This window comes from Chenopodium album, chromosome 18, assembly GCF_948465745.1.
Source record: "Chenopodium album chromosome 18, dcCheAlbu1.1, whole genome shotgun sequence".
Classification (NCBI taxonomy): domain Eukaryota; kingdom Viridiplantae; phylum Streptophyta; class Magnoliopsida; order Caryophyllales; family Amaranthaceae; genus Chenopodium; species Chenopodium album.
In genome coordinates, this window is record NC_137851.1 from 5,716,926 (window position 1) to 5,743,101 (window position 26,176).

The following is a 26,176-nucleotide window of genomic DNA, read 5'->3' on the forward strand; positions in this document are numbered from 1 at the left end:
CAAAAGTAGGGATTAATTTGGGCGGACGAGGCAAAGTTGGGATTTATGGGAGCAATTTTTCCTAAAAATTAATAATTGCATTTTGATTGTTATACTCAAACTGCACAAAGTTAACAATAATATGTACTTGTATTTATTTTCTAAAAAAAAATTGTACATGATACATGAATTTTATACATGAACTAAAAGGAGTGAAGAAGAATCAAGGGTCATTACAGTTGCATTTACAAGTTCACAATCCAAATATGGTACTAAGCCTAATGAACTTTATGGAATGCATCAAAGAATTTGCCCTTCAATATACCAAACCAATTGATCAACTTCTTATCAAATGAGGTGCTCCAACTAGCGATCTTAGCTGGGAATTGGTCCGTGTATCGCGTCGAGCTATAGGCGACTCCACCTAGTATGCACCCGATTGTTGGACCAACAACATAAATCCAAAGTCCTTTGTAGACGTGCATGACTACTGCTGGTCCTATACTTCTTGCAGGATTCATCGAAGCTCCTGAAATCGTCCTGCAGTGTTTATGTTTAGGTGAATTATTAGTTAAATGTATGTTTAGACACATAATAACCTTGGGAAACACTAAGCAATTTGATAAAAACATACCCAGCAATCAAGGCGTTCATTAGTACTGTCATGCCAATGGCCACCCCAGCAAACTGGTTATGCTGTAACAGCAAAATAAACAAGGGTGTCAGCAAACATTGCAATGTATACAAGAAATGGCTAGTAGGGGCTTTGGGCAGGCTTGGCCGAGCCTTCCTGGCTTAGGCCTCATTAAAATAGAATGTGGATTCGTTTGCTAAGCTAGTTGAAGGAATTTATAGTTCTATAAGGATTAGAAACTAACCGCTCTTTCGTCGAAGGCAGTGCCAAAAATGACAAACATGAGGATGAAGGAAATAATGATCTCCATAACTACAGATTGAGCATCTGAACCAGAAGGCAGATTCCCAAAGTAAGCCTTAGGAGGTACATCAAGCAAAAGATATAAAGTGCCACTTGCAAGAAATGATCCCAATATTTGAGCACTAATATAAAAGGGAACCTACATAAAAACAGAGAAACATATATATATCAGCAATCAAGAAAATCAAATTCCTATACTTAAAATTTATCAGTGATCATTCCTAGCAAATTATAGATTGATTAGAGTGAAAATAAGATTGACCTGTTTCCAGGGAAACCCTCTGAGAAGAGCATAAGTAATGGTGACTGATGGATTAAAATGGCATGATATATGCTCCAAAGTGTATACTACAATCATGATAATTAAGCCCCAAGTGAGACAGATTCCGGGGTATGTCACTTCGCCTTTGGTCTTTTCCACTATAATTGCTGCACATCCTGTGAATACTATGAGGTATGTTCCAATGAACTCTGCTATTAACTGCATGGCAACATGAAGCAAAATTTAGCTTCAGCATGATATAGGTGAAAATGAGCCCTTACAGTGTTATGTACAATACAACAGGGGATATGTTCCTACATTTTAGAGGGTAACAATTTATCAAGGGAATTTACCTTTTGCAAAGTGGTTGCTAACACAACCGGGAAGCTTGAACTAGAGGATACATTATTGGTAGGCACACTGGTGGTGGATTGATTATTATTGCTTGAGCCGCGGGCAGATCCTTCTTCCATTTTCGAGAGCTCAACATCATCCATATGGGCAACCTTTGATGACATGGTTTAATATTTCTAGTTTCTAGTGATTGTAAGGTGTTTGAAATGTAACTTATTAGAAGAAGAAATTATACTTGTTTGTTGAAATTGAATGATGAAAAATATCATGACTTTTGTTTTATTTATACTAGTAACCAATTAACCATTATACTATTATATCAACATAAGGTGAGTTTAGGAAGTAGTCTTTTGTCTTGAAACCGTTCTATAGATTATAAAATATGATTTGATCATCAATGGTGATGATAAATATGATAAAGGAAAACTGTGTAATGAAAAACCAGTGGTTTTGAGATTTTAATTAGACAAAAACAAGGATTAGTTGCTGTTTTGTGATACTCAGGCAAGTTGATTTTATTTATATAGGCAGAACAAACTTGTATATTCATTGTATATACTGCTCCACTTGGTATACATTTTTCAAATTATGTAAAATTTCTATAAGGAATTTGGGTTGATGGTGCATGTCAGCATGTGGGTAGACGTCAATACGTGTTTTGGCCTTTTAGCATCTTTGCGTAGAGTTTGAACAAACCATACATAATAAAAATTGCAAATTCCTAAAAACTCGTTTTTGCAATATTTGTTTTTCATTTTTAGTGCAATGTGCGCGGCAATAGAAAATCCATAGTTTAATTGGAAAAAAAAAAAGTGTATACAAATATGTGAATTTATTCTAGTATTCTACCACAAAAATCAAAATTTTAAGTCCAAAAATACTAAAAAATTCCAAGAACTAATTTATAAAACCTGACAACATTATACCAACATATTTTGCAAAATTATTTTGACTACCTTGAAGTTTTGTGCGCAGCTCCACAACTAATAATAATAAAAAATTAAAAAAAAAATCAGGTGAGGAGAGTGAAAGATAGCTCAAGTGGTTAGAGCTTCCCTCCAAGTTTCAAGAGATTTTAGGATCGATTTTCACCCGCTCTTGTGGCTCTCTAAACACCTAAAAAAAAAAAATAAAAAATAAAAAACCATAAATAATCTCAAAGTGTTTAGTTATCAATAATAATAATATGTAATAAAAGACACACCAGCTATAACACGTGAAAATCTTAAGGAGGTCAACCAATGCGAGGTTTTGGATGGAGTGAAGATGAAGCTAAGTATTACACGGTGTTATCGCTTAGGCAGACATTGCCTCCAAATATCCAATTGTTGGCACATGATTAATGAACTTTATTAAACTTGTAAGGACTAGACGTGGTTATTGGGCGGGTCGAGTAAGGATCGGTGTGGGTTGGTTATGGGTTGGGTTAAAGAGGGTCACATTTTATAGGGTCAATATTAGATCGGGTCAATGCAAGTATGGTGATTGGTCAATAATGGGCGAGTCTACAAAATATCAATTAAAATAAATATTGGACACAACCATTATTAAGTATATATGAATACAAATTTATCTATGTAATTATTTTTACATTATTTACTTTATTTATCAATTAAATTAGAAAAACATTTTGGCCCTATATCGACCCTATTCAATAAGGGTCTTGTCCATTAAAGACCCTATCCATTAAAAGCCTTTAAGCTTGGCCCTAATCCTATTATCATTGCACTACCCTATCCAGCAACCACCTCTACTAAGGACTAGTTGCTGTTTTGTGTTACTCAGGCAAGTAGGTAATATTTTTATTGGTAGAACAAACTGTATATTCATTGTATATACTGCTCCACTTGGTATTATGAAATACATTTTTCAAAAGTAAATTTTCTATTTGGAATTGATGGTGCATATGTGGGTGTACGTGTGTTTGGCCTTTTAGCATCTTGTGTAGAGTTCGAACAAACCACATTATAATTATTGCAATTTCATAATAACTTGTTTTTGCAGTACTTTGTTTTTCATTTTTAGTACAGTGTGTGCGGCAAAAGAAAATTCACTGTTCCTATGATTATACGAAATTTATCTTCCATTTTTTTTTTTAAGTATATAAATAGTGCAAAAAGAAACTACGAGCAAAAAAAAAAAAAAAAAAAAAATTAAAATTTAAAAGTCCATTTTTACCATAATCTGGTTGATAGTAGTAACATCTCAGCTGAAAAATTAAGGGGTATGAGTGTATGATTCTTTTATGTCTTTTACATGTCCCTGTAGACCAAAAGAATATTCTAAACCATCAATATAAATTATATAATAATGTATACTTGGCTACAATACATATTTAGAAACACGAGAACAATAGTCTTGACTTTTCTTCATTTTGCTCTATCAATAAAGAAGCAATAAGATTAAATAAACAAAGCAAAACAAGATAGAAGTTTCCTTTTCAAAGAAGGTGTTGATGATTACTCCGTAGTATCCAACCATTATTGAGTGGCTAGGCTAGGTTTTTTTTTTTTTTTTTGAAACCAGGCTAGTTTATTGTAAATCACAGGTCATTTAAGTGTAAAGAATATTCTAAAGACATTGCAACATAAGTCAAGACATCTAAGCTGTACCATACTTAGAGAGTTTATATAATCAAAGATACAAGTATGAATTAAAGACAAATTAGTATGGTGGCCCTTGATTATGTTGGCCTACTTTTTTGGCATTGACCATTGTTGACCTGCTTTAGCCTGGCTAATGGCTATTATGACCCGCTAAAGGCAGCTCACTTATTATGACCCGACATACTATTAACCCGTATTACCTCAACTGCCCAATAACCATGTCTACCGACGAGAGTGTAAGATTCACATATACTAGTCAAAGATATTTCCAAGCAATACATTTAGCCGCCTTGAGCCCACCTGTTCACTCCACTTCCACGCTCCACCTTGTGTCATTGAAGCTAAATCAATTAGTTCCCTGTTCTCTGTCATCTATGCTACCAATGAGCTGAAAAATAATCTAAAGATAATGGAAGCTCTTTATATTGAAGCAGCAAAGGCAATAACTAAGCTGGTGATTACGCGTCCTGCAGAGCAGGCAAAGCTAGCTTGGGGAATCAAGCAGCAGTTACAGAAGCTGAAAGATGAATTCACATACATCCAAGCTTTTCTTCAAGACAATGAGAGGTTGAATCAAAGACATAGAGGAGATAGCCAAATTGTGAATGCTTGGCTCAGGAAAGTCATGAATATTGCTTACCTAGCAGATGATGTAATGGATGATTATGTCTATGAAATCCTCCACCGGAGATCAATTTCATGGGAATTAAAGTACAGCAACAACTTTCAATCAGGGAGGAAGCTATTAGCTCTCATAAAGCTCAAGAAGCGATCATTCAAGAAGAAGTGTCGCAACTTCTCAACTCTCTCTGATTCTAATCCTTTAGCCTTCCGCTTTAGAATGTCTAGCAAGGTCAAGAGTGTTCTTAGGTCCTTTGATGACTTGTACAAGGATGCTAAAAGACTCGGTATTAGGCCAGCAGAGATAGCAGATGATGATCTACGAGGAGCTAGCTACAAAGGGATAATGAAGAGAAACACTGACAACAGCTTGGATGAAGTTCGAGAATTGGCAGTTGCACATAGGCTTGAATTTGTAGGGAGGCAACATGATCTAAAGGAGCTCACAGATGTTCTTTGTGATCATAGCAACAACGATGATGTCTCGACCATAGCCATTGTTGGTATGGGAGGTACTGATATTCGACATCTTAAACTTGTGTTTTTCTTTTCTCCCCTGATTTTCTTACTCCTACATATGATCATCCCATCTTATAAAACTTGTAATTTTTCTCCTCTCCCACAAAACCATATTTTAGGTGCTATCTGGTAACAATTTCAAATTTTCAATCTAAATTCTAATTCCAAAGTCTTCAAAGTTAATCACCAAAGTAAAAATCAATCAATCAATCGAAGTCTTAATCCCATAAATGGGGATCACCAAAGTAAAAAAAAAAAAAAAAAAAAAAAAAAAAAAAAAAAAAAAAAAAAAAGAAGTCCTCAAAATTGTGTAGTCTTTAGGGGAACCTTCAGTTCATACAGAGATCATGATTCTTCTCATCATTGCTAAATTTATCAAATCTTATCTCTTAACTAAGACCATTATAATTAACTTAACATAAGAATAGAACACTATAAAAAAGATGTCAAACAAATTCTAGTTACCCACAAATTTTAAAATACATAACAGTTAAACTTTTCAGTTGTCATGATTTTTAAATAATGTATAAGCAGGCAGACCATAAGACATCATATCTTGGAATTACAGGTCTAGGAAAAACAACATTGGCAAGACAATTGTATGAAAACGAAGCAATTGCCGAGCACTTTACAGAAAGATTTTGGATCTGCATATCTGATACCTTCAATGTGAAGAGGGTATTGTGTGTGATGTTCGAAAAGCTTACAGGAGGGAAATGTCAGCTGTCAAATACAGAAGACATTATAGAAAGGGTTCAACAGCTTGTCAGAGGTAGACGATACTTACTTGTGCTTGATGATGTATGGGATCAAAATCACACCAAATGGAATTCTTTCAAGAACTCCTTGCGAAGAATAGGAAGTACCGCAGGAAGCATGATTATAGTTACAACTCGCAACAAAGACGTTGCAAAAACAGCAGAGAGCCAACATATTCATCAGCTAACAGGATTATCTGATGATGAAAGCTGGGCCTTCTTTGTGCAGAAGGCTTTCCCAAAAGGAATAGCAACATCTCACCCAGGACTTGAGGAAATTGGGAGAAAGATTGTGAAAAAATGCAAGGGATTACCATTAGCAATTGATGTGATAGGAGGCTTATTACGAATGAAGGAAGATCCAAGTGAGTGGAGATCTATTGAGAAGAGCACAATGTGGAGTCTTCCAGAAGAGAACAATAATATTCTACCTTCCTTAATGCTGAGTTTTAATAACTTGCCATCTACCTCTTTAAAACAATGTTTTGCTTACTGTGCAATATTTCCAAAGGAAGTCCTCATTGACCAAGAAGATTTAATCAATCTCTGGACTGCTCAGGGTTTCCTTCATTGTCAATCAGAAGGAAGAAATTTGACACCCGAGGAACTTGGAAGAAAATATGTTGATATATTGTTAAGCAGTTCACTTATACAAGCAGCAACACGGTGTTCTATAGATGGTGACGTAACAGAATATCGTATGCATTATTTGGTGCATGATATGGCTCTTTACATCTCTAGACACGATTGGGTGATCTGGAAGGGGGTAGACACGGTTGGTAATCCTTCTAGTGGTCGGCATCTAGCCATATTTCCTGAAGATAAAGACATAGCCTCAGAATCTCCAGTAGAAAATATGATATGGTTAAGGGACTTACGGACACTACATTCTACTATTAGGTTGCCCATGGATCTTTTGGCACATGCCAAACACTTGCGTGTCCTAAAATTAGCTGCAACTGGTCTAAAGGAAGTGCCTCCGGCTATTGGCAGTCTTAGTCATTTAAGATACGTAGACCTATCACATAATTCAATAGTTATGCTTCCAGAATCAATTACAAGCCTCTACCATCTGCAAACATTCAGGCTTTTCAGTTACAAGCTCAGGGAATTACCTCAAAAGTTGTATAGGTTAGTCAACTTAAGACACCTAAATCTTACATCACGTTCATGGTGCCTACCTAGAGGGATTGAACGGTTAAGTGCACTCCAGACTCTACCAATGCTAGAGTTGAATGAAGGCTTCGGATGGGAAATTGGTGAATTGGGAGTTTTAAATGACATTCATGGCCTCTTATCTATCTCTGGACTTGAACATGTGAAGAGCAAGGGAGAAGCTGAAAAGGCGGGCATACACAAAAAAAAGGGCATTTCAGAGCTGCAACTAATTTGGGGATGGGGAAGGGCAAGCAATCACTTAGAAGTATTAGATGCTCTCCAGCCTCCTCCAAATTTAAAACTGCTCATGATAACAGGTTATGATGGTCCAAATTTTCCTTCATGGATGAAGAGTATGATGACTTTTGGTGAGGCTGGTACTTCAAGACCATTCTCTAATCTGGTGCATATTGAATTATTATATTGCAGAAGTTGCCAGCAACTCCCTGCGCTTGGGCAACTACCATGCCTAAGGGATCTGTCTATGTACTCTTTATGGTCTATCACATCTATTGGGGATGAATTTTATCATTCTAGTAATGATATTGAGGAGCCAGCACCAATTGTATTTCCTGCCTTGAAAAAGCTAAATATACATTGCTTTGAAAACTTAACGAAATGGAATCCCCCGCCAATTTTAACTTTACTTTTTTTTAAACACCCTAAATACAAAACTGATGGGTTTCAAATCGGTGGGTTTCGGGGTTGATGTTTTGGTTTTGGTGGTTCCGGTGTCGGTGGTTTCGAGGGTAATTGGGTTTCTAGGGTCATTGGGTTCGAGGGTCGGTGGGTTTCTGATGGTCGTAGCTGGTGGAATCGATGAGTTGGGGTCGTTGGGTTTTTGGGGTCGGTGGTTAAGTGGTCGTAACTGGGTTGGTGGTGGTGGTGGGTTGGTAGTCATGGCTGGATTGGTGGTGGTTGATTAATTTGGTTGAATTTCTTTTTTTTATTCCTTATTAATACTTAATTTTATACCCTTATCTTTCATTAAACATGCTTAGGAAATTTTGCCAATGGTGATATGTTCACATCGTAGGTGTTTGTCAATGGTAGATTGGTGGGTTGAAATCGGTGGGTTCAAATTGGTGGTTTGTGGATCAATCTATGGGTTGCATACAATTTTTAAAGAATAATTGGACAAAAAAATAATATGATATTATGTTAATAAATTGAAGAATACAAAAAAAAATATATAAAAAAATTACACAAATTTTTTTTCATGTACAAGTAAATGTGATTATTTCTATAAATTAAATGTTTGAGGTGGTTGTACTTATAGCATATCCATCAACCTGCAAAAAAAATTTTAAAAAAAATTAGAACATAAACACATTAAAAAAAAGTTAGAACATATTTGATGAAGTTTAGAACATATAATAATTTTAATTTATCACTAATTAGAACATAAGAAAATTAAAAAATGTTTACTTACATATCACTTGACTTTCCCTGGACAATTACGACTATCATGATGACCAAGCTCTCCACATGCTCTACATAATCTTTTCTTCTTTTGACTTTGTTCAACAGCTTTTTCTCTGTCACTCTTCATTCTCTTGTCACTATTTGGAACATGGGTATCATTTGGAACATGGGTATCATTTGGAACATTGGTATCATTTGGAACATGGGTATCATTTGGAACATTGATATCATTTGGAACATTAACCTGATTTGGAACATGAACCCCCGTACCTTTGTTTTTTGAAATTTTAGGAGGTTTGATCAAAACTTCAGAAGGTAAACTAGCTCCAATAAGCATTTCAATGTCTTTAACTTTGCTAGAAAGATTGTTACTTCCATTTGTTGTTTTCTTATGTTCCAAATCTATTCTCATGGCTCGAAGTTTTTTGACAAGATCACTTAGTTCATCTTCATTGTTTTGCACTAAACTCACACAAGCATGAATTTCAGTCCACAAATCATTTAATAGCATCTTCTTATCTACTGCATTAAGACATTCCTCCAACACATTACCCTCTAAATCAAAAATGGGCTTCTTATAAGCCATTGTACACCATCTATTTAGAACATAGGTCTTGGGAATTTTCTCTAACATCCTTGCCTTCCACACCCAAATCATATGCCTACAAGGCACACCATCACGTTCAAATTTTTTACAAAAACACTTGGTATCTAAGGTAGTTGGATCAAAAACAACATCAAAAGTCCTCCTCCTAGATCCTTCCCTTAATTTAAAAATATAAATCTCATTGTCCTTCTTCATCTCCTCAACACCACAATTAAAACATCCAATTTCAAGCTCATATTGAAAATCATAGAAAATTGTTGTTGTAAACAACTCGGAAGCATCTTTTTCTAAAGGAATTGGTGTTTTACACTCTGGACGCTTATTCTTCGAATCATTATCCATTTTATTTTGAGTGTGCCTTTGAGCATCCAATGCACATTCAAACCTATAGAAAATATAAATTAACTTTAGAACATAGAAGATAACTTTAGAACATAAAGTGAACTACATTAGAACATATTAAAATAATACACATGAAATAATTATTGTGATCTAAATACTATTAAAACATTAAACTAAAAATTTTCAACATATAAGAAAAAATGTAGAACATAAAAGAGAGTCTAATAAAATAAAAATAAAACTATAAAACATAAATAGAAAAAACTTTAGAGCATTGAAGAAAAACTTTTGAACATAAAAGATTAACTTTAGAACATATTTAGGCATTTACATATTACCTCATGTAGAACTCAATCAAAGTGAGATGGGGATTTGTGAACATAGTGAAAAAATTATTTTCACTTTCTGATCTAGATGTGGTCCTCATGATGCCACCTAAAAATAAATCTCTGAAATACGCTGGAATCCACATATCACGTATGTCGTACATGTTTGCCAACCATCCATGATTGTTCAAATTGAATTCTGAAATAACTTTGTTCCACTTTTCTTCAAATTCTGCCGGCTCAATCTCTAAATGCCAAACACATGCACAAAGCTTTTTCAAAAAATCAGTTTCTTGGGTAATTGCTCGACCTACTTTTTCAGGCACCTTTTTCATAATATGCCACATACAAAACCTGTGTTCTGTAGTTTGAAAAACATTACGAACAGCAAGTTTCATTGCTGGATCTTGATCGGTTATCAAACACACAGGCTCATTATTTCCCATTGCTTTAAGAAAAGTTTTGAAAACCCATTCAAAAGATGATATATCTTCATGAGCTACAAAAGAAGCCGCAAAAGTAACACATTTCTTATGATGATCAACTCCAGTAAATGGACCAAAGATCATATTATATCTGTTACATACACAAATTATATATGCAGAAAATATTAGAACATAAGGGTAAACTTTAGAACATAACGGTAAACTTTAGAACATTAAAAATAAACATAGAGCACAATAATTTATTTTAATTATTAGACTTGTCAATATTATACTTGTTTAAAAACATAACGAATTATCTAAAACTTAAATAATAAACTATAGACATAATGTTTAGAACATTAGAACATGATAGATATTAGTTTAGAAAACAAGACATAAAGTGTAAAACACAAAAGCATAATGTTTATTACATAAAAACATGATATACATATTGTAGAACATAAGGCATATATGTTCAAAACATCAGTATATTTAGAACATAAGGCATATATATATGTTCAGAACATCAGTATATTTAGAACATAAGGAATATATGTTTAGAACATCAAAACATGATAGATAGTAATATAAGAACATAAAAAATTCTACATTTAGAACATCACCTGTTTGTTTGGAATGTGGTATCAAAGGAAACCATATCGCCAAAAAGTGCATAATTTGGAATGTGGTATCAATGGAACATCACCATCAATATGTTATACTTGTCACTAAAAATCCACAAAGCTTAGCTAGTGATTGATAGTCCAAGTATCATAATATAAAATTGAGTAACACAACATCAAATAAAGAAGCTCAAAAATACCAATATGTAGAGATTCAGCAGACTTGAGGATGTAGAACATAGCCAGTTGAAATTAGTAAAACAAGCATAAAAACAAGGTCTCATTCCTAAATTCAGTTGTCCCTAAAACAGATTTATAGGATATGCAATAAGACATTAATCTTCACGGATTCATTGTCTGCTGCAACTTATGAATTTCGTGACCTGTTGGTATAACACTAACTCAATTCCTCCTCCGTGTACAACAATGACAGTAATGTATAGTAGCAGCAATAGTTAACAAAAACGTTTTCTCTAATCTTGGGAAGCAACATACTCCATATATGTATATAGGATGAATATAATAAGATAGCACAAAACCACAAAAGTTAGCATATACTCTAATACGCCATCTCATGTTTCATTTAGGACGTGCTTCATTATTGGTAATGACTTTTTAAAGTAGCGGTTAGCATTTTAACCCAGTCAAAATGCGACTAAAGTAGGAAAGTAATGTTTTGAATAATGTAGTGGTTTAGGGAAGCTGTGAGACTTTGACGTAACTATTTTTAACCACATAATTAAAAACCTAAAGCTAGTTTTATTGTGAGCCCATAAATAAACAATTAATCACTACTTGCTTATTGTAAAAAAAAAAATAAATAAATAAAAATAAAATAATATATATATATATATATATATATATATATATATATATATATATATATATATATATATATATATATATATATATATATATATATATATATATATATATATATATATATATATATATATATATATATATATATATAGGGGAGGGATCCGGTAAGAACCCCTAGATATATAAGAACCCTAGATATATAAGAACCCATCTTAACCGTAGGATCAAGTTGTTTTAGACGGCTAAGATTAAAACACCTGTCCAACTTTTTCAACCCCCTTACCCACCTCCCAACCTTTTCTCTCTCCTCTAACTTTCTCTCTCTACTTCCCGATTTTCTCATTTTCTCTCTCCTAAAACCCCCAAAAATCTGATAGAAGTTGCAATTTTGAATGATTTCGCTTCAGGTATGTTTTTGTTTTCGATTTTGTTCAAATTTTAATGAAATTAGCATGATGTTCAAGTGAATTTGAAGTTTTAATTGGTGATTTTTGCAATTTTTAGGGTTCGGATTTAGGGTTCTATTTTTGCAATTTTATGAGTCGATTTTTGCAGTTTATTTTGTGCGATTTTGAGTTGGATTTTTCTTATGGAGTTTGATTATTTTGAGTTCGGTTTAGCAAATTTAGGGTTCGGATTTTTGTGAATTATTTTGTTTGATTTTTGCGATTATTTCGATCGATTTTTGTTCGATTATTTCGATTTTTGTTCGATTATTTCGATTTTTGTTCGATTATTTCGATTTTTGTTCGATCGATTTTTGTTCGATTTTTGTTCGATTTTTGTTCGATTATTTCAAATTTAGGGTTCATTATTTCGATCGATTTTTGTTCGATTTTTGTTCATTATTTCGTTCGATTATTGTTCATTATTTTTTTATTCAACTTTTTAATGTCATGTGTAGAACTTAGAACAAAGTTACACTGTGTCTTTGGAGTTGCTAATGTGGTGTAGCAGGGAGATTGGTTAAAATTGTGTTGGTTCCAGGACAAATGAGTTATTTAGTGCCATAATTCTAAGCTGCAGTAGTAGGCGTCTAGGGTCCTGCCTTAATTAGAAAATTGACAATCTGTGTCATGGTTTTCGTTTGGCATAAGCTGGCCAGAATGCATATCTGGAAGATTGCTATACACACAGATCAACCAGATAAATATTATTGCCTAATGGCAGGATGCCCCTTCTTACTTGCTTACTTCTACCTCATTGATGCTGAATTGTGCTCCAACTTAGGAAACACAGTAAGGGCCTCTTATAAATTGCTATCCGATCCCATGTTTGGCTTGTTCATGTCCAAGATACAACATAACATGTTGGCTGGTGTTGCTTGTTGAATGTGTCTTATCCGTGTAACTGTTGTACAATATCAGAAATCTTATTCTGAATCTAGGCACTTCGTAAAATCCTGTATTGCCTCAACTTTTCAGGAGCAGCACCCACCTTCCATGGAACATGATTATGAATCGATATGCTGGGGCTGTGGATTAGGAGAAAGGATTGGGTTGAGTTTAGACTAGATAATTGATTAATTATGGTACCCTTGTTCTTGTAAATAGAGTTGGTGGCAATGTAAACTTTTGGAATGATGAAATCGCCACTCTGAATGATGGCATCTGAACACTCACTTTTATGTTTACAAAGATTAGCGCTACCACTAGGTATGCTATGATAAGTTCTCAGTATCCAAGTTGGAAATAATTCTTATTCTTCGTTTCTTGGACCACTTCTTTGCAATCTGATAAATTGTTGGCCTTGTTGCTAGCCCATTTGTATCAGCTGATTCGGTTCCTTGATCAAATTGAGGATAGCCAGTGCGTCACAGTCTGAGGCTAAGTTGCCACATACTGGAGTTCCACTCTAAAATGAGATTCTGCCTTATTCTTGATTCGTTTTCAGCATGTTCTAAACTCGTTTTCAGCATGTTCTGAACTCCTTCCCAATGCAATTTCTGGCTTTTAATCTTTTGATCTGCTGACATGTGTAAGATAGTCCGAATATGTATGGTGCCTTAGCTATGGTGTTCCACTAATGAGGCTTGTAGCTGCATTCTCTTACTCTTGTTGTGTTCTTAATTGTTAGTGATATAATTATGATAACATGTTCTAAACTATTTTTCAGCATGTTCTAAACTATTCCTATGTTTAAAATATATTACTAATGTTGGAATGTTACTAATATTTTTTTATATTTTAAAATTGCAGCAAAATGCAAGGCCAAAATGAAGAAAATTCAGAAGAACTTACTATTACTATTATACCAGATGAAAAAATTACTTATGGAAGAAAAAGGTAATTAAAGTATTTTTATTATGTTCTAAGGTTTTCTACTATGTTCTAAAGTATTTCTATTATGATCTAAAGTTTTCTATTATGTTCTAAAGATTATCATATATGTTCTAAATTATTTATATTTGATTTTAAAGGAAAGTTGTTGAAAATGAAGCGGAAGTAATTGACAAAGATGAATTTGAGAAACATGTGCAAAGTCTAAAACGAAAAAGAGGTAGCAAGCTTCCAACAAGGATTCAACCACCTAGAAAAATGCAAAAAAAGGAAGAAGGAGATGATGACAAGGATGAGAATGATGATGGACAAAAGTTGGAGGAAAAAGATGATACTAATGAAGAGATGGATGGACCAAAGTTAGAGGAAAAAGATGATTCAAAAGAGGATGTGAAGGATGATAAGAAAAAGGTTCTAAATTATTTGTTGATGTTCTAAATTATATGCTAATGTTATAAATTGCATGTTTATATTCTATATTCATACTTATGTTCTAAAGTAAATAATATGTAACTTTATTTTTGTAAGTTACATTCTTTCATTTCCAAGTTTATGTTTTAAAGTATATACATGTGTTCTAAATAATCAGCTTATGTTCTAAAGTTCATGTTCTAATTTAAATTTTTTTTCTCCTAATTTGAATTATGTTCTAAACTATGTGATTATGTTCTAAAGTATATGCTTTTAACAAGTACTTGTATTCTAAATTATATGCTAATGTTCTATACTTTGTGCTAATGTTCTAAAGTTCATGTTTTTATTATGTTAAAATTCTTTCTAATGTTCTACTTTATTCAGGTGGTTCAGAAAAAAAATGTGAAAAGAAAGATTGAAAAAGAAAATGATGGTGAGGATGTCAAAGTAATCAAAGAGGAAAAAAATAAGCAAACAGCTTATCAAAGAGTTACAACTAAGGAATTGATGAAACAAGTGTTGGTAAATCTTTCTAAAAAGCATAAGCAAGCAATTAAGAACATTGGATTTGGAGCTTTTTTGAAATTGAATGCACCACATCATGCCGATTCTTGGTAAGCACTAGCACTAAGTTTTATTTTTATGATTTTAAGATCGACTCTTATGTTCTAAAATTAAATTATATTGTTTATTTTTATTTTTATTTCTATTCTAATTTATATGTATTTTGTATTCTAAACCTTTAATTTGAATCTAGGTTGACAAAACAACTTCTTACGAATTTTGATCCCAAAAGATGTTGCTTGATGCTACCGGGGAGAGAAGAAGAAATATTCTTTGATGAAATTGATGTTCACATGACATATGGATTGCCAATGGGAGATATTCCAATTGTTGATAGCTCGGAAAATAAGGAGAATGTGGAATGTGCAAATTTTATGCAAAAATGGAGAAAAAACTTAGACCTTAAAGTGGTATGAATATTTTTATGTGTGCTTGTATCCTAAACTTGTTATTTGGCTTATGTTCTAAATTACTTGTGTATGTTATAAAGTAATTCCGAATATGTTCTAAAAGTAATTCTTATTATGTTTTAAGTTCTAAAGTATTTCTAATGATGTTCTAATGTATATATTTATGTTCTAAATTAAATGTCAATGTTCTAAAGTATTTCTAATCATGTTCTAAATTACTTTTATGATCTTCTAAAGTATTTCTGATTATGTTCTAAAGTATATAAGTTCATGTTCTAAAGTATTTCTGATTATGTTCTAAAGTATATAAGTTCATGTTCTAAAGTATTTCTGATTATGTTCTAAAGTATATAAGTTCATGTTCTAAAGTACTTGTCCATGTTCTAAATTACTTGTCCATGTTCTAAATTACTTACAGGGTGCTCCAACAAATGGACAATTGATTAGTAGGATCGAAAAGGTGAAAGCGATAGATAAAGAAAGAGATCAAGTTTCTGATGAATTCATTTACAACTTCATTGTATGTGTAGTTAATAGTTGCATTCGTTCAACGAATAGCAACCAACTATACGTAAAGTATTTGTATAGTTGCAAGGATATAAAGAATATAGTGAAGTTGGATTGGTGTAAATTTGTGAAGGAGCACTTGATTGAAACTTGTAAAAAATGGCAAGATGGAGAATCATACTTCGTGGGGCCTTTAATCTTTCTTATGGTAATTTTTAATTTTTTTAACATTCATTATATATGTTACTAATATTTTGATTATGTTGTAATGTACATATCTATGTTCTAAATTACTTGTCTATGTTCTAAAGTAATTTTGATTATGTTCTAAGTTACATGTCTATGTTCTAAAGTATTTATAATGATGTTCTAAATTATATATCTATGTTCTAATTTATATATCAATGTTCTAATTTATATATCAATGTTCTAAAGTAATTCTAATGATGTTCTTGTAGGTATCCTATTTTGATCGGGTACAAAGAAAGGGGTTAGAGATACCACGTGGTGTTCCACTACTTTCATTCTGGAACCAAGAAAGGTTTTATACAAGATTGAAGTTTGAGAAAGACCTAGGATTTGGAAAGGGAAAAGTACTAGAAAGAATGAAATTGAATTTGGTATGATTTTTGTATATACTTATGTTTTAAAGTTTATACTATATGTTTTAAACTTTATAATATATGTTCTAAAGTTTATTGTACATGTGTTTTTAAGAGTATTATGCATGTTTATTTTATGTTCTAAAGTTTATTATCGATGTTCTAAAGTTTATTACGGATGTTCTAAAGTTTGTAATCTATTCATATTATGATTTGTAGGGTCGAATCAAGAAGAAACAATCGGAGGATAAGGAAAAGAAAGAAAGTGAAGGTCCATCAATGGTAATTACCGTTTTATATTTATCTATCATTATGTTTATGCATGTATTCTAAAATTTGCAAGTTATATTTAAAAAGGAATTGGAAAAAAGGCAAGGGAAAGACAAAGGCAAGAAGAAAGTGCAACCCTTAACAATTGAAGAAAAGCAAGGGAAAGACAAAGGCGACAAGAAAGAGCAACCCTTGACAATTAGTGAAAATCAAGGGGAGAAGAAAGTAATGAAAAAAAAACTCATGCCATTGTCAAAGAAGCAAGGAAAAGACAAAGGAAAGGAGAAAGTTATGGAAAAAGAATCCATGCCTTGTAATTCTATCACATCTACAAATGACATGATGGTATAATGTTTTAATATTTTTTTCATATTTATTTAATAACTTTTCTATAATGTTTTAAATACTCATTACTTAATGTTTTAAATTGTTAGGGCTTTTTAAGCAAATTTGGAGATTTGGCAAAGAGTCTTGCATCGAATGTGAAAGAGATGTATAGCATGTTGGACCAAGCAAAAGATTTCTTTGTTGAAGAAGAAACAAGTGGGAAAATGCATCATCTGATAGACAACATTTGGGGCAAGTATACCACAAAGGTATTATAATCATGTTCTAAATTACTTATGATCTAAATTACTTATGTTCTAAACTATTTTCAGCCTATGTTCTAAAGTGTAATTTATATATATAAATGCCATATTGGACTCTAACTTATATATTCTTATATATATAGCCATTGGAAAATCAATACAGAAAGTTTGGAAGATAGAAAGAAAGCTTTGTTTCATCAAATGAGAAAAGAAATGACAAATGCCGAAATAACAACATTTAACAACTTCCAATTGGTAACAAATTTTTTTTTTCAATTTTTATTGTGTTCTAATTATTTTTATTTATGTTCTAAAGTATCTAATTATGTTTTAACACATGTTTGATTATGTTATAAATGTATGTTTGTTTATGTTCTAAAGTATCTGATTATGTTCTAAACACATGTTTGTTTATGTTCTAAAGTTTCTGATTATGTTCTAAACGTAGGTTTTCTTTCCGGCTGTTTTACCGGATCACTATTATTTGTTGTGCTTCAACTTTTTGGAAGGAACTCTCGATGTCATTGATAATAGATTTCTTCCACCGAATGTTTCTATCGAGGATAAATATGGAGATGATTTTACAAAGATGGTAAGGTTTAGAGTTTTGACTTGGTTAATTATTATTTTCTTATTATGTTCTAATGTACATATCTATGTTCTAAATTACTTGTATATGTTCTAAAGTAATTTCTGATTATGTTCTAAAGTACATATCATTAATTTTGTAGTTGAAGGCATTTGGTGAATTTTATGAAGAAATTGATAACAAGAGTGCCGTTTTCTCCACTTTCGAAACAAGAAATATTGAGATGAAATGGAAGAGCAATGCAAACAATCATGATTGTGGAGTATTTTTGTTGAAGCACATGGAAACCTATGAAGGACAATGTCAAAAACAATGGAACTCGGGGCTAGAGAAGGATAATGTAAGTGTCAAGACAGATGATTAGGTTCTAATTACATCTCCATATTCTGATTATGTTCTAAGCTAAATGTCTATGTTCCAAAGTTAATCTGATTATGTTCTAAAGTGTTCTAAGTTAAATGTCTATGTTCCAAAGTAAATCTGATTATGTTCTAAAGTAATTCTGATTATGTTCTAATTTTAATAACTATGTTCTAAATTACTTGATTATGTTCTAAAGTAATTCTGATTATGTTCTAAAGTAATTCTGATTATCTTCTAAAGTAATTCTGATTATGTTCTAAGTTAGATGTCTATGTTCTAAAGTTAATCTGATAATGTTCTAAAGTAATTCTGATTATGTTCTAAGTTAGATAGATTATGTTCTAAAGTAAATCTGATTATGTTCTAAAGTAATTGTGATTATGTTCTAAGTTTAATGTCTATGTTCTAAAGATTACTTGATAATGTTCTAAAGTAATTTTGATTATGTTCTAAGTTAGATAGATTATGTTCTAAAGTAAATCTGATTATGTTCTAAAGTAATTATGATTATGTTCTAAAGTAATTCTGATTATGTTCTAAAGTAATTCTGATTATGTTATAAGTTAGATTTCTATGTTCTAAAGTAATTCTTATTATGTTCTAAATTACATGGAAATGTTCTAAAGTATTTTTTATTATATTCTGAATTACATGTGTATTTTAAGTTTAATGCCTTTGTATTTTTTTTGTTTGCAGTTTGAGCAAATGAAAAAGTTACGAGTGAAGTATTGTGGGAAGATTATAACATCAGAAGTAAATGAAGAACGGAAAAGAGTGATGAAGATGGCTAGAAAGTGGTCAAAGTTGAACAAAAATTGATATATGATTGTGTAAATCTTAAGTTTATATCTTTAGACATATATTTAAAACAATATATAGTACATTTTTTGTATAAATATGGAGATGACTATTTTGAACATGGGTATCATTAGGAATATTAATATCATTTGAAACATTAACCTAATTTGAAACATTATTTTTATAATGTTCTAAAGTATTTCTAATTTGGAATAAGTTGAAGTTTTTCTTTTGTACAATAAAGAAGGAAGAGGATAGGAATGAGGTCACACTAAAGACACAAACTCCTCCAAAAACGACACAAAGATATTTCCACTCTAAGCTTCAATTAGTTGTCGCTCTCACCAACTTTTTTTTTGATATATATATATATATATACATTATACTACCTCCGGTCCACTTTAGTTGCAACTATTTCATTTTTGGGCTGGTCCATATTACTTTCAACTTTCCTATTTTTTTCCTTTTTTAGTAACTTTTTAGTGATAAAATTACCATTTTAACTTTACTTTTTTTTAAACACCCTAAATACAAAACTGATGGGTTTCAAATCGGTGGGTTTCGGGGTTGATGTTTTGGTTTTGGTGGTTCCGGTGTCGGTGGTTTCGAGGGTAATTGGGTTTCTAGGGTCATTGGGTTCGAGGGTCGGTGGGTTTCTGATGGTCGTAGCTGGTGGAATCGATGAGTTGGGGTCGTTGGGTTTTTGGGGTCGGTGGTTAAGTGGTCGTAACTGGGTTGGTGGTGGTGGTGGGTTGGTAGTCATGGCTGGATTGGTGGTGGTTGATTAATTTGGTTGAATTTCTTTTTTTTATTCCTTATTAATACTTAATTTTATACCCTTATCTTTCATTAAACATGCTTAGGAAATTTTGCCAATGGTGATATGTTCACATCGTAGGTGTTTGTCAATGGTAGATTGGTGGGTTGAAATCGGTGGGTTCAAATTGGTGGTTTGTGGATCAATCTATGGGTTGCATACAATTTTTAAAGAATAATTGGACAAAAAAATAATATGATATTATGTTAATAAATTGAAGAATACAAAAAAAAATATATAAAAAAATTACACAAATTTTTTTTCATGTACAAGTAAATGTGATTATTTCTATAAATTAAATGTTTGAGGTGGTTGTACTTATAGCATATCCATCAACCTGCAAAAAAAATTTTAAAAAAAATTAGAACATAAACACATTAAAAAAAAGTTAGAACATATTTGATGAAGTTTAGAACATATAATAATTTTAATTTATCACTAATTAGAACATAAGAAAATTAAAAAATGTTTACTTACATATCACTTGACTTTCCCTGGACAATTACGACTATCATGATGACCAAGCTCTCCACATGCTCTACATAATCTTTTCTTCTTTTGACTTTGTTCAACAGCTTTTTCTCTGTCACTCTTCATTCTCTTGTCACTATTTGGAACATGGGTATCATTTGGAACATGGGTATCATTTGGAACATTGGTATCATTTGGAACATGGGTATCATTTGGAACATTGATATCATTTGGAACATTAACCTGATTTGGAACATGAACCCCCGTACCTTTGTTTTTTGAAATTTTAGGAGGTTTGATCAAAACTTCAGAAGGTAAACTAGCTCCAATAAGCATTTCAATGTCTTTAACTTTGCTAGAAAGATTGTTACTTCCATTTGTTGTTTTCTTATGTTCCAAATCTATTCTCATGGCTCGAAGTTTTTTGACAAGATCACTTAGTTCATCTTCATTGTTTTGCACTAAACTCACACAAGCATGAATTTCAGTCCACAAATCATTTAATAGCATCTTCTTATCTACTGCATTAAGACATTCCTCCAACACATTACCCTCTAAATCAAAAATGGGCTTCTTATAAGCCATTGTACACCATCTATTTAGAACATAGGTCTTGGGAATTTTCTCTAACATCCTTGCCTTCCACACCCAAATCATATGCCTACAAGGCACACCATCACGTTCAAATTTTTTACAAAAACACTTGGTATCTAAGGTAGTTGGATCAAAAACAACATCAAAAGTCCTCCTCCTAGATCCTTCCCTTAATTTAAAAATATAAATCTCATTGTCCTTCTTCATCTCCTCAACACCACAATTAAAACATCCAATTTCAAGCTCATATTGAAAATCATAGAAAATTGTTGTTGTAAACAACTCGGAAGCATCTTTTTCTAAAGGAATTGGTGTTTTACACTCTGGACGCTTATTCTTCGAATCATTATCCATTTTATTTTGAGTGTGCCTTTGAGCATCCAATGCACATTCAAACCTATAGAAAATATAAATTAACTTTAGAACATAGAAGATAACTTTAGAACATAAAGTGAACTACATTAGAACATATTAAAATAATACACATGAAATAATTATTGTGATCTAAATACTATTAAAACATTAAACTAAAAATTTTCAACATATAAGAAAAAATGTAGAACATAAAAGAGAGTCTAATAAAATAAAAATAAAACTATAAAACATAAATAGAAAAAACTTTAGAGCATTGAAGAAAAACTTTTGAACATAAAAGATTAACTTTAGAACATATTTAGGCATTTACATATTACCTCATGTAGAACTCAATCAAAGTGAGATGGGGATTTGTGAACATAGTGAAAAAATTATTTTCACTTTCTGATCTAGATGTGGTCCTCATGATGCCACCTAAAAATAAATCTCTGAAATACGCTGGAATCCACATATCACGTATGTCGTACATGTTTGCCAACCATCCATGATTGTTCAAATTGAATTCTGAAATAACTTTGTTCCACTTTTCTTCAAATTCTGCCGGCTCAATCTCTAAATGCCAAACACATGCACAAAGCTTTTTCAAAAAATCAGTTTCTTGGGTAATTGCTCGACCTACTTTTTCAGGCACCTTTTTCATAATATGCCACATACAAAACCTGTGTTCTGTAGTTTGAAAAACATTACGAACAGCAAGTTTCATTGCTGGATCTTGATCGGTTATCAAACACACAGGCTCATTATTTCCCATTGCTTTAAGAAAAGTTTTGAAAACCCATTCAAAAGATGATATATCTTCATGAGCTACAAAAGAAGCCGCAAAAGTAACACATTTCTTATGATGATCAACTCCAGTAAATGGACCAAAGATCATATTATATCTGTTACATACACAAATTATATATGCAGAAAATATTAGAACATAAGGGTAAACTTTAGAACATAACGGTAAACTTTAGAACATTAAAAATAAACATAGAGCACAATAATTTATTTTAATTATTAGACTTGTCAATATTATACTTGTTTAAAAACATAACGAATTATCTAAAACTTAAATAATAAACTATAGACATAATGTTTAGAACATTAGAACATGATAGATATTAGTTTAGAAAACAAGACATAAAGTGTAAAACACAAAAGCATAATGTTTATTACATAAAAACATGATATACATATTGTAGAACATAAGGCATATATGTTCAAAACATCAGTATATTTAGAACATAAGGCATATATATATGTTCAGAACATCAGTATATTTAGAACATAAGGAATATATGTTTAGAACATCAAAACATGATAGATAGTAATATAAGAACATAAAAAATTCTACATTTAGAACATCACCTGTTTGTTTGGAATGTGGTATCAAAGGAAACCATATCGCCAAAAAGTGCATAATTTGGAATGTGGTATCAATGGAACATCACCATCAATATGTTATACTTGTCACTAAAAATCCACAAAGCTTAGCTAGTGATTGATAGTCCAAGTATCATAATATAAAATTGAGTAACACAACATCAAATAAAGAAGCTCAAAAATACCAATATGTAGAGATTCAGCAGACTTGAGGATGTAGAACATAGCCAGTTGAAATTAGTAAAACAAGCATAAAAACAAGGTCTCATTCCTAAATTCAGTTGTCCCTAAAACAGATTTATAGGATATGCAATAAGACATTAATCTTCACGGATTCATTGTCTGCTGCAACTTATGAATTTCGTGACCTGTTGGTATAACACTAACTCAATTCCTCCTCCGTGTACAACAATGACAGTAATGTATAGTAGCAGCAATAGTTAACAAAAACGTTTTCTCTAATCTTGGGAAGCAACATACTCCATATATGTATATAGGATGAATATAATAAGATAGCACAAAACCACAAAAGTTAGCATATACTCTAATACGCCATCTCATGTTTCATTTAGGACGTGCTTCATTATTGGTAATGACTTTTTAAAGTAGCGGTTAGCATTTTAACCCAGTCAAAATGCGACTAAAGTAGGAAAGTAATGTTTTGAATAATGTAGTGGTTTAGGGAAGCTGTGAGACTTTGACGTAACTATTTTTAACCACATAATTAAAAACCTAAAGCTAGTTTTATTGTGAGCCCATAAATAAACAATTAATCACTACTTGCTTATTGTAAAAAAAAAAAAAAAAAAATAAAAATAAAATAATATATATATATATATATATATATATATATATATATATATATATATATATATATATATATATATATATATATATATATATATATATATATATATATATATAGGGGAGGGATCCGGTAAGAACCCCTAGATATATAAGAACCCTAGATATATAAGAACCCATCTTAACCGTAGGATCAAGTTGTTTTAGACGGCTAAGATTAAAACACCTGTCCAACTTTTTCAACCCCCTTACCCACCTCCCAACCTTTTCTCTCTCCTCTAACTTTCTCTCTCTACTTCCCGATTTTCTCATTTTCTCTCTCCTAAAACCCCCAAAAATCTGATAGAAGTTGCAATTTTGAATGATTTCGCTTCAGGTATGTTTTTGTTTTCGATTTTGTTCAAATTTTAATGAAATTAGCATGATGTTCAAGTGAATTTGAAGTTTTAATTGGTGATTTTTGCAATTTTTAGGGTTCGGATTTAGGGTTCTATTTTTGCAATTTTATGAGTCGATTTTTGCAGTTTATTTTGTGCGATTTTGAGTTGGATTTTTCTTATGGAGTTTGATTATTTTGAGTTCGGTTTAGCAAATTTAGGGTTCGGATTTTTGTGAATTATTTTGTTTGATTTTTGCGATTATTTCGATCGATTTTTGTTCGATTATTTCGATTTTTGTTCGATTATTTCGATTTTTGTTCGATCGATTTTTGTTCGATCGATTTTTGTTCGATTTTTGTTCGATTTTTGTTCGATTATTTCAAATTTAGGGTTCATTATTTCGATCGATTTTTGTTCGATTTTTGTTCATTATTTCGTTCGATTATTGTTCATTATTTTTTTATTCAACTTTTTAATGTCATGTGTAGAACTTAGAACAAAGTTACACTGTGTCTTTGGAGTTGCTAATGTGGTGTAGCAGGGAGATTGGTTAAAATTGTGTTGGTTCCAGGACAAATGAGTTATTTAGTGCCATAATTCTAAGCTGCAGTAGTAGGCGTCTAGGGTCCTGCCTTAATTAGAAAATTGACAATCTGTGTCATGGTTTTCGTTTGGCATAAGCTGGCCAGAATGCATATCTGGAAGATTGCTATACACACAGATCAACCAGATAAATATTATTGCCTAATGGCAGGATGCCCCTTCTTACTTGCTTACTTCTACCTCATTGATGCTGAATTGTGCTCCAACTTAGGAAACACAGTAAGGGCCTCTTATAAATTGCTATCCGATCCCATGTTTGGCTTGTTCATGTCCAAGATACAACATAACATGTTGGCTGGTGTTGCTTGTTGAATGTGTCTTATCCGTGTAACTGTTGTACAATATCAGAAATCTTATTCTGAATCTAGGCACTTCGTAAAATCCTGTATTGCCTCAACTTTTCAGGAGCAGCACCCACCTTCCATGGAACATGATTATGAATCGATATGCTGGGGCTGTGGATTAGGAGAAAGGATTGGGTTGAGTTTAGACTAGATAATTGATTAATTATGGTACCCTTGTTCTTGTAAATAGAGTTGGTGGCAATGTAAACTTTTGGAATGATGAAATCGCCACTCTGAATGATGGCATCTGAACACTCACTTTTATGTTTACAAAGATTAGCGCTACCACTAGGTATGCTATGATAAGTTCTCAGTATCCAAGTTGGAAATAATTCTTATTCTTCGTTTCTTGGACCACTTCTTTGCAATCTGATAAATTGTTGGCCTTGTTGCTAGCCCATTTGTATCAGCTGATTCGGTTCCTTGATCAAATTGAGGATAGCCAGTGCGTCACAGTCTGAGGCTAAGTTGCCACATACTGGAGTTCCACTCTAAAATGAGATTCTGCCTTATTCTTGATTCGTTTTCAGCATGTTCTAAACTCGTTTTCAGCATGTTCTGAACTCCTTCCCAATGCAATTTCTGGCTTTTAATCTTTTGATCTGCTGACATGTGTAAGATAGTCCGAATATGTATGGTGCCTTAGCTATGGTGTTCCACTAATGAGGCTTGTAGCTGCATTCTCTTACTCTTGTTGTGTTCTTAATTGTTAGTGATATAATTATGATAACATGTTCTAAACTATTTTTCAGCATGTTCTAAACTATTCCTATGTTTAAAATATATTACTAATGTTGGAATGTTACTAATATTTTTTTATATTTTAAAATTGCAGCAAAATGCAAGGCCAAAATGAAGAAAATTCAGAAGAACTTACTATTACTATTATACCAGATGAAAAAATTACTTATGGAAGAAAAAGGTAATTAAAGTATTTTTATTATGTTCTAAGGTTTTCTACTATGTTCTAAAGTATTTCTATTATGATCTAAAGTTTTCTATTATGTTCTAAAGATTATCATATATGTTCTAAATTATTTATATTTGATTTTAAAGGAAAGTTGTTGAAAATGAAGCGGAAGTAATTGACAAAGATGAATTTGAGAAACATGTGCAAAGTCTAAAACGAAAAAGAGGTAGCAAGCTTCCAACAAGGATTCAACCACCTAGAAAAATGCAAAAAAAGGAAGAAGGAGATGATGACAAGGATGAGAATGATGATGGACAAAAGTTGGAGGAAAAAGATGATACTAATGAAGAGATGGATGGA

The 26,176-nt window shown here is 32.0% G+C and overlaps 4 protein-coding genes across 4 annotated transcripts; 1 reads left to right on the forward strand and 3 right to left on the reverse strand.

The window, feature by feature from the left end:
• Nucleotides 1–257: 257 nt before the first annotated feature.
• Nucleotides 258–1,696, reverse strand: LOC145592847 (putative aquaporin NIP-type). Its single transcript, XM_081649350.1, has 5 exons — nucleotides 1,532–1,696; nucleotides 1,179–1,397; nucleotides 858–1,055; nucleotides 614–675; nucleotides 258–519 (listed from the first exon to the last, which is right to left on the reverse strand). Exons 1-5 carry the CDS (start codon nucleotides 1,694–1,696, stop codon nucleotides 258–260), a joined length of 906 nt encoding a protein of 301 aa, XP_081505476.1.
• Nucleotides 1,697–4,336: 2,640 nt separating this feature from the next.
• LOC145591643 (putative disease resistance protein RGA3) lies at nucleotides 4,337–7,903 on the forward strand. Its single transcript, XM_081648157.1, has 2 exons — nucleotides 4,337–5,271; nucleotides 5,847–7,903. Exons 1-2 carry the CDS (start codon nucleotides 4,548–4,550, stop codon nucleotides 7,901–7,903), a joined length of 2,781 nt encoding a protein of 926 aa, XP_081504283.1. The 5' UTR covers nucleotides 4,337–4,547.
• Nucleotides 7,904–8,444: 541 nt separating this feature from the next.
• LOC145591644 (protein FAR1-RELATED SEQUENCE 5-like) lies at nucleotides 8,445–10,463 on the reverse strand. The gene is made up of 3 exons (XM_081648158.1): nucleotides 9,907–10,463; nucleotides 8,864–9,611; nucleotides 8,445–8,486 (listed from the first exon to the last, which is right to left on the reverse strand). Exons 1-3 carry the CDS (start codon nucleotides 10,461–10,463, stop codon nucleotides 8,445–8,447), a joined length of 1,347 nt encoding a protein of 448 aa, XP_081504284.1.
• Nucleotides 10,464–20,262: 9,799 nt separating this feature from the next.
• Nucleotides 20,263–22,281, reverse strand: LOC145591645 (protein FAR1-RELATED SEQUENCE 5-like). Its single transcript, XM_081648160.1, has 3 exons — nucleotides 21,725–22,281; nucleotides 20,682–21,429; nucleotides 20,263–20,304 (listed from the first exon to the last, which is right to left on the reverse strand). The coding sequence occupies exons 1-3, from the start codon at nucleotides 22,279–22,281 to the stop codon at nucleotides 20,263–20,265; spliced, it is 1,347 nt and encodes a 448-aa protein (XP_081504286.1).
• Nucleotides 22,282–26,176: the final 3,895 nt, after the last annotated feature.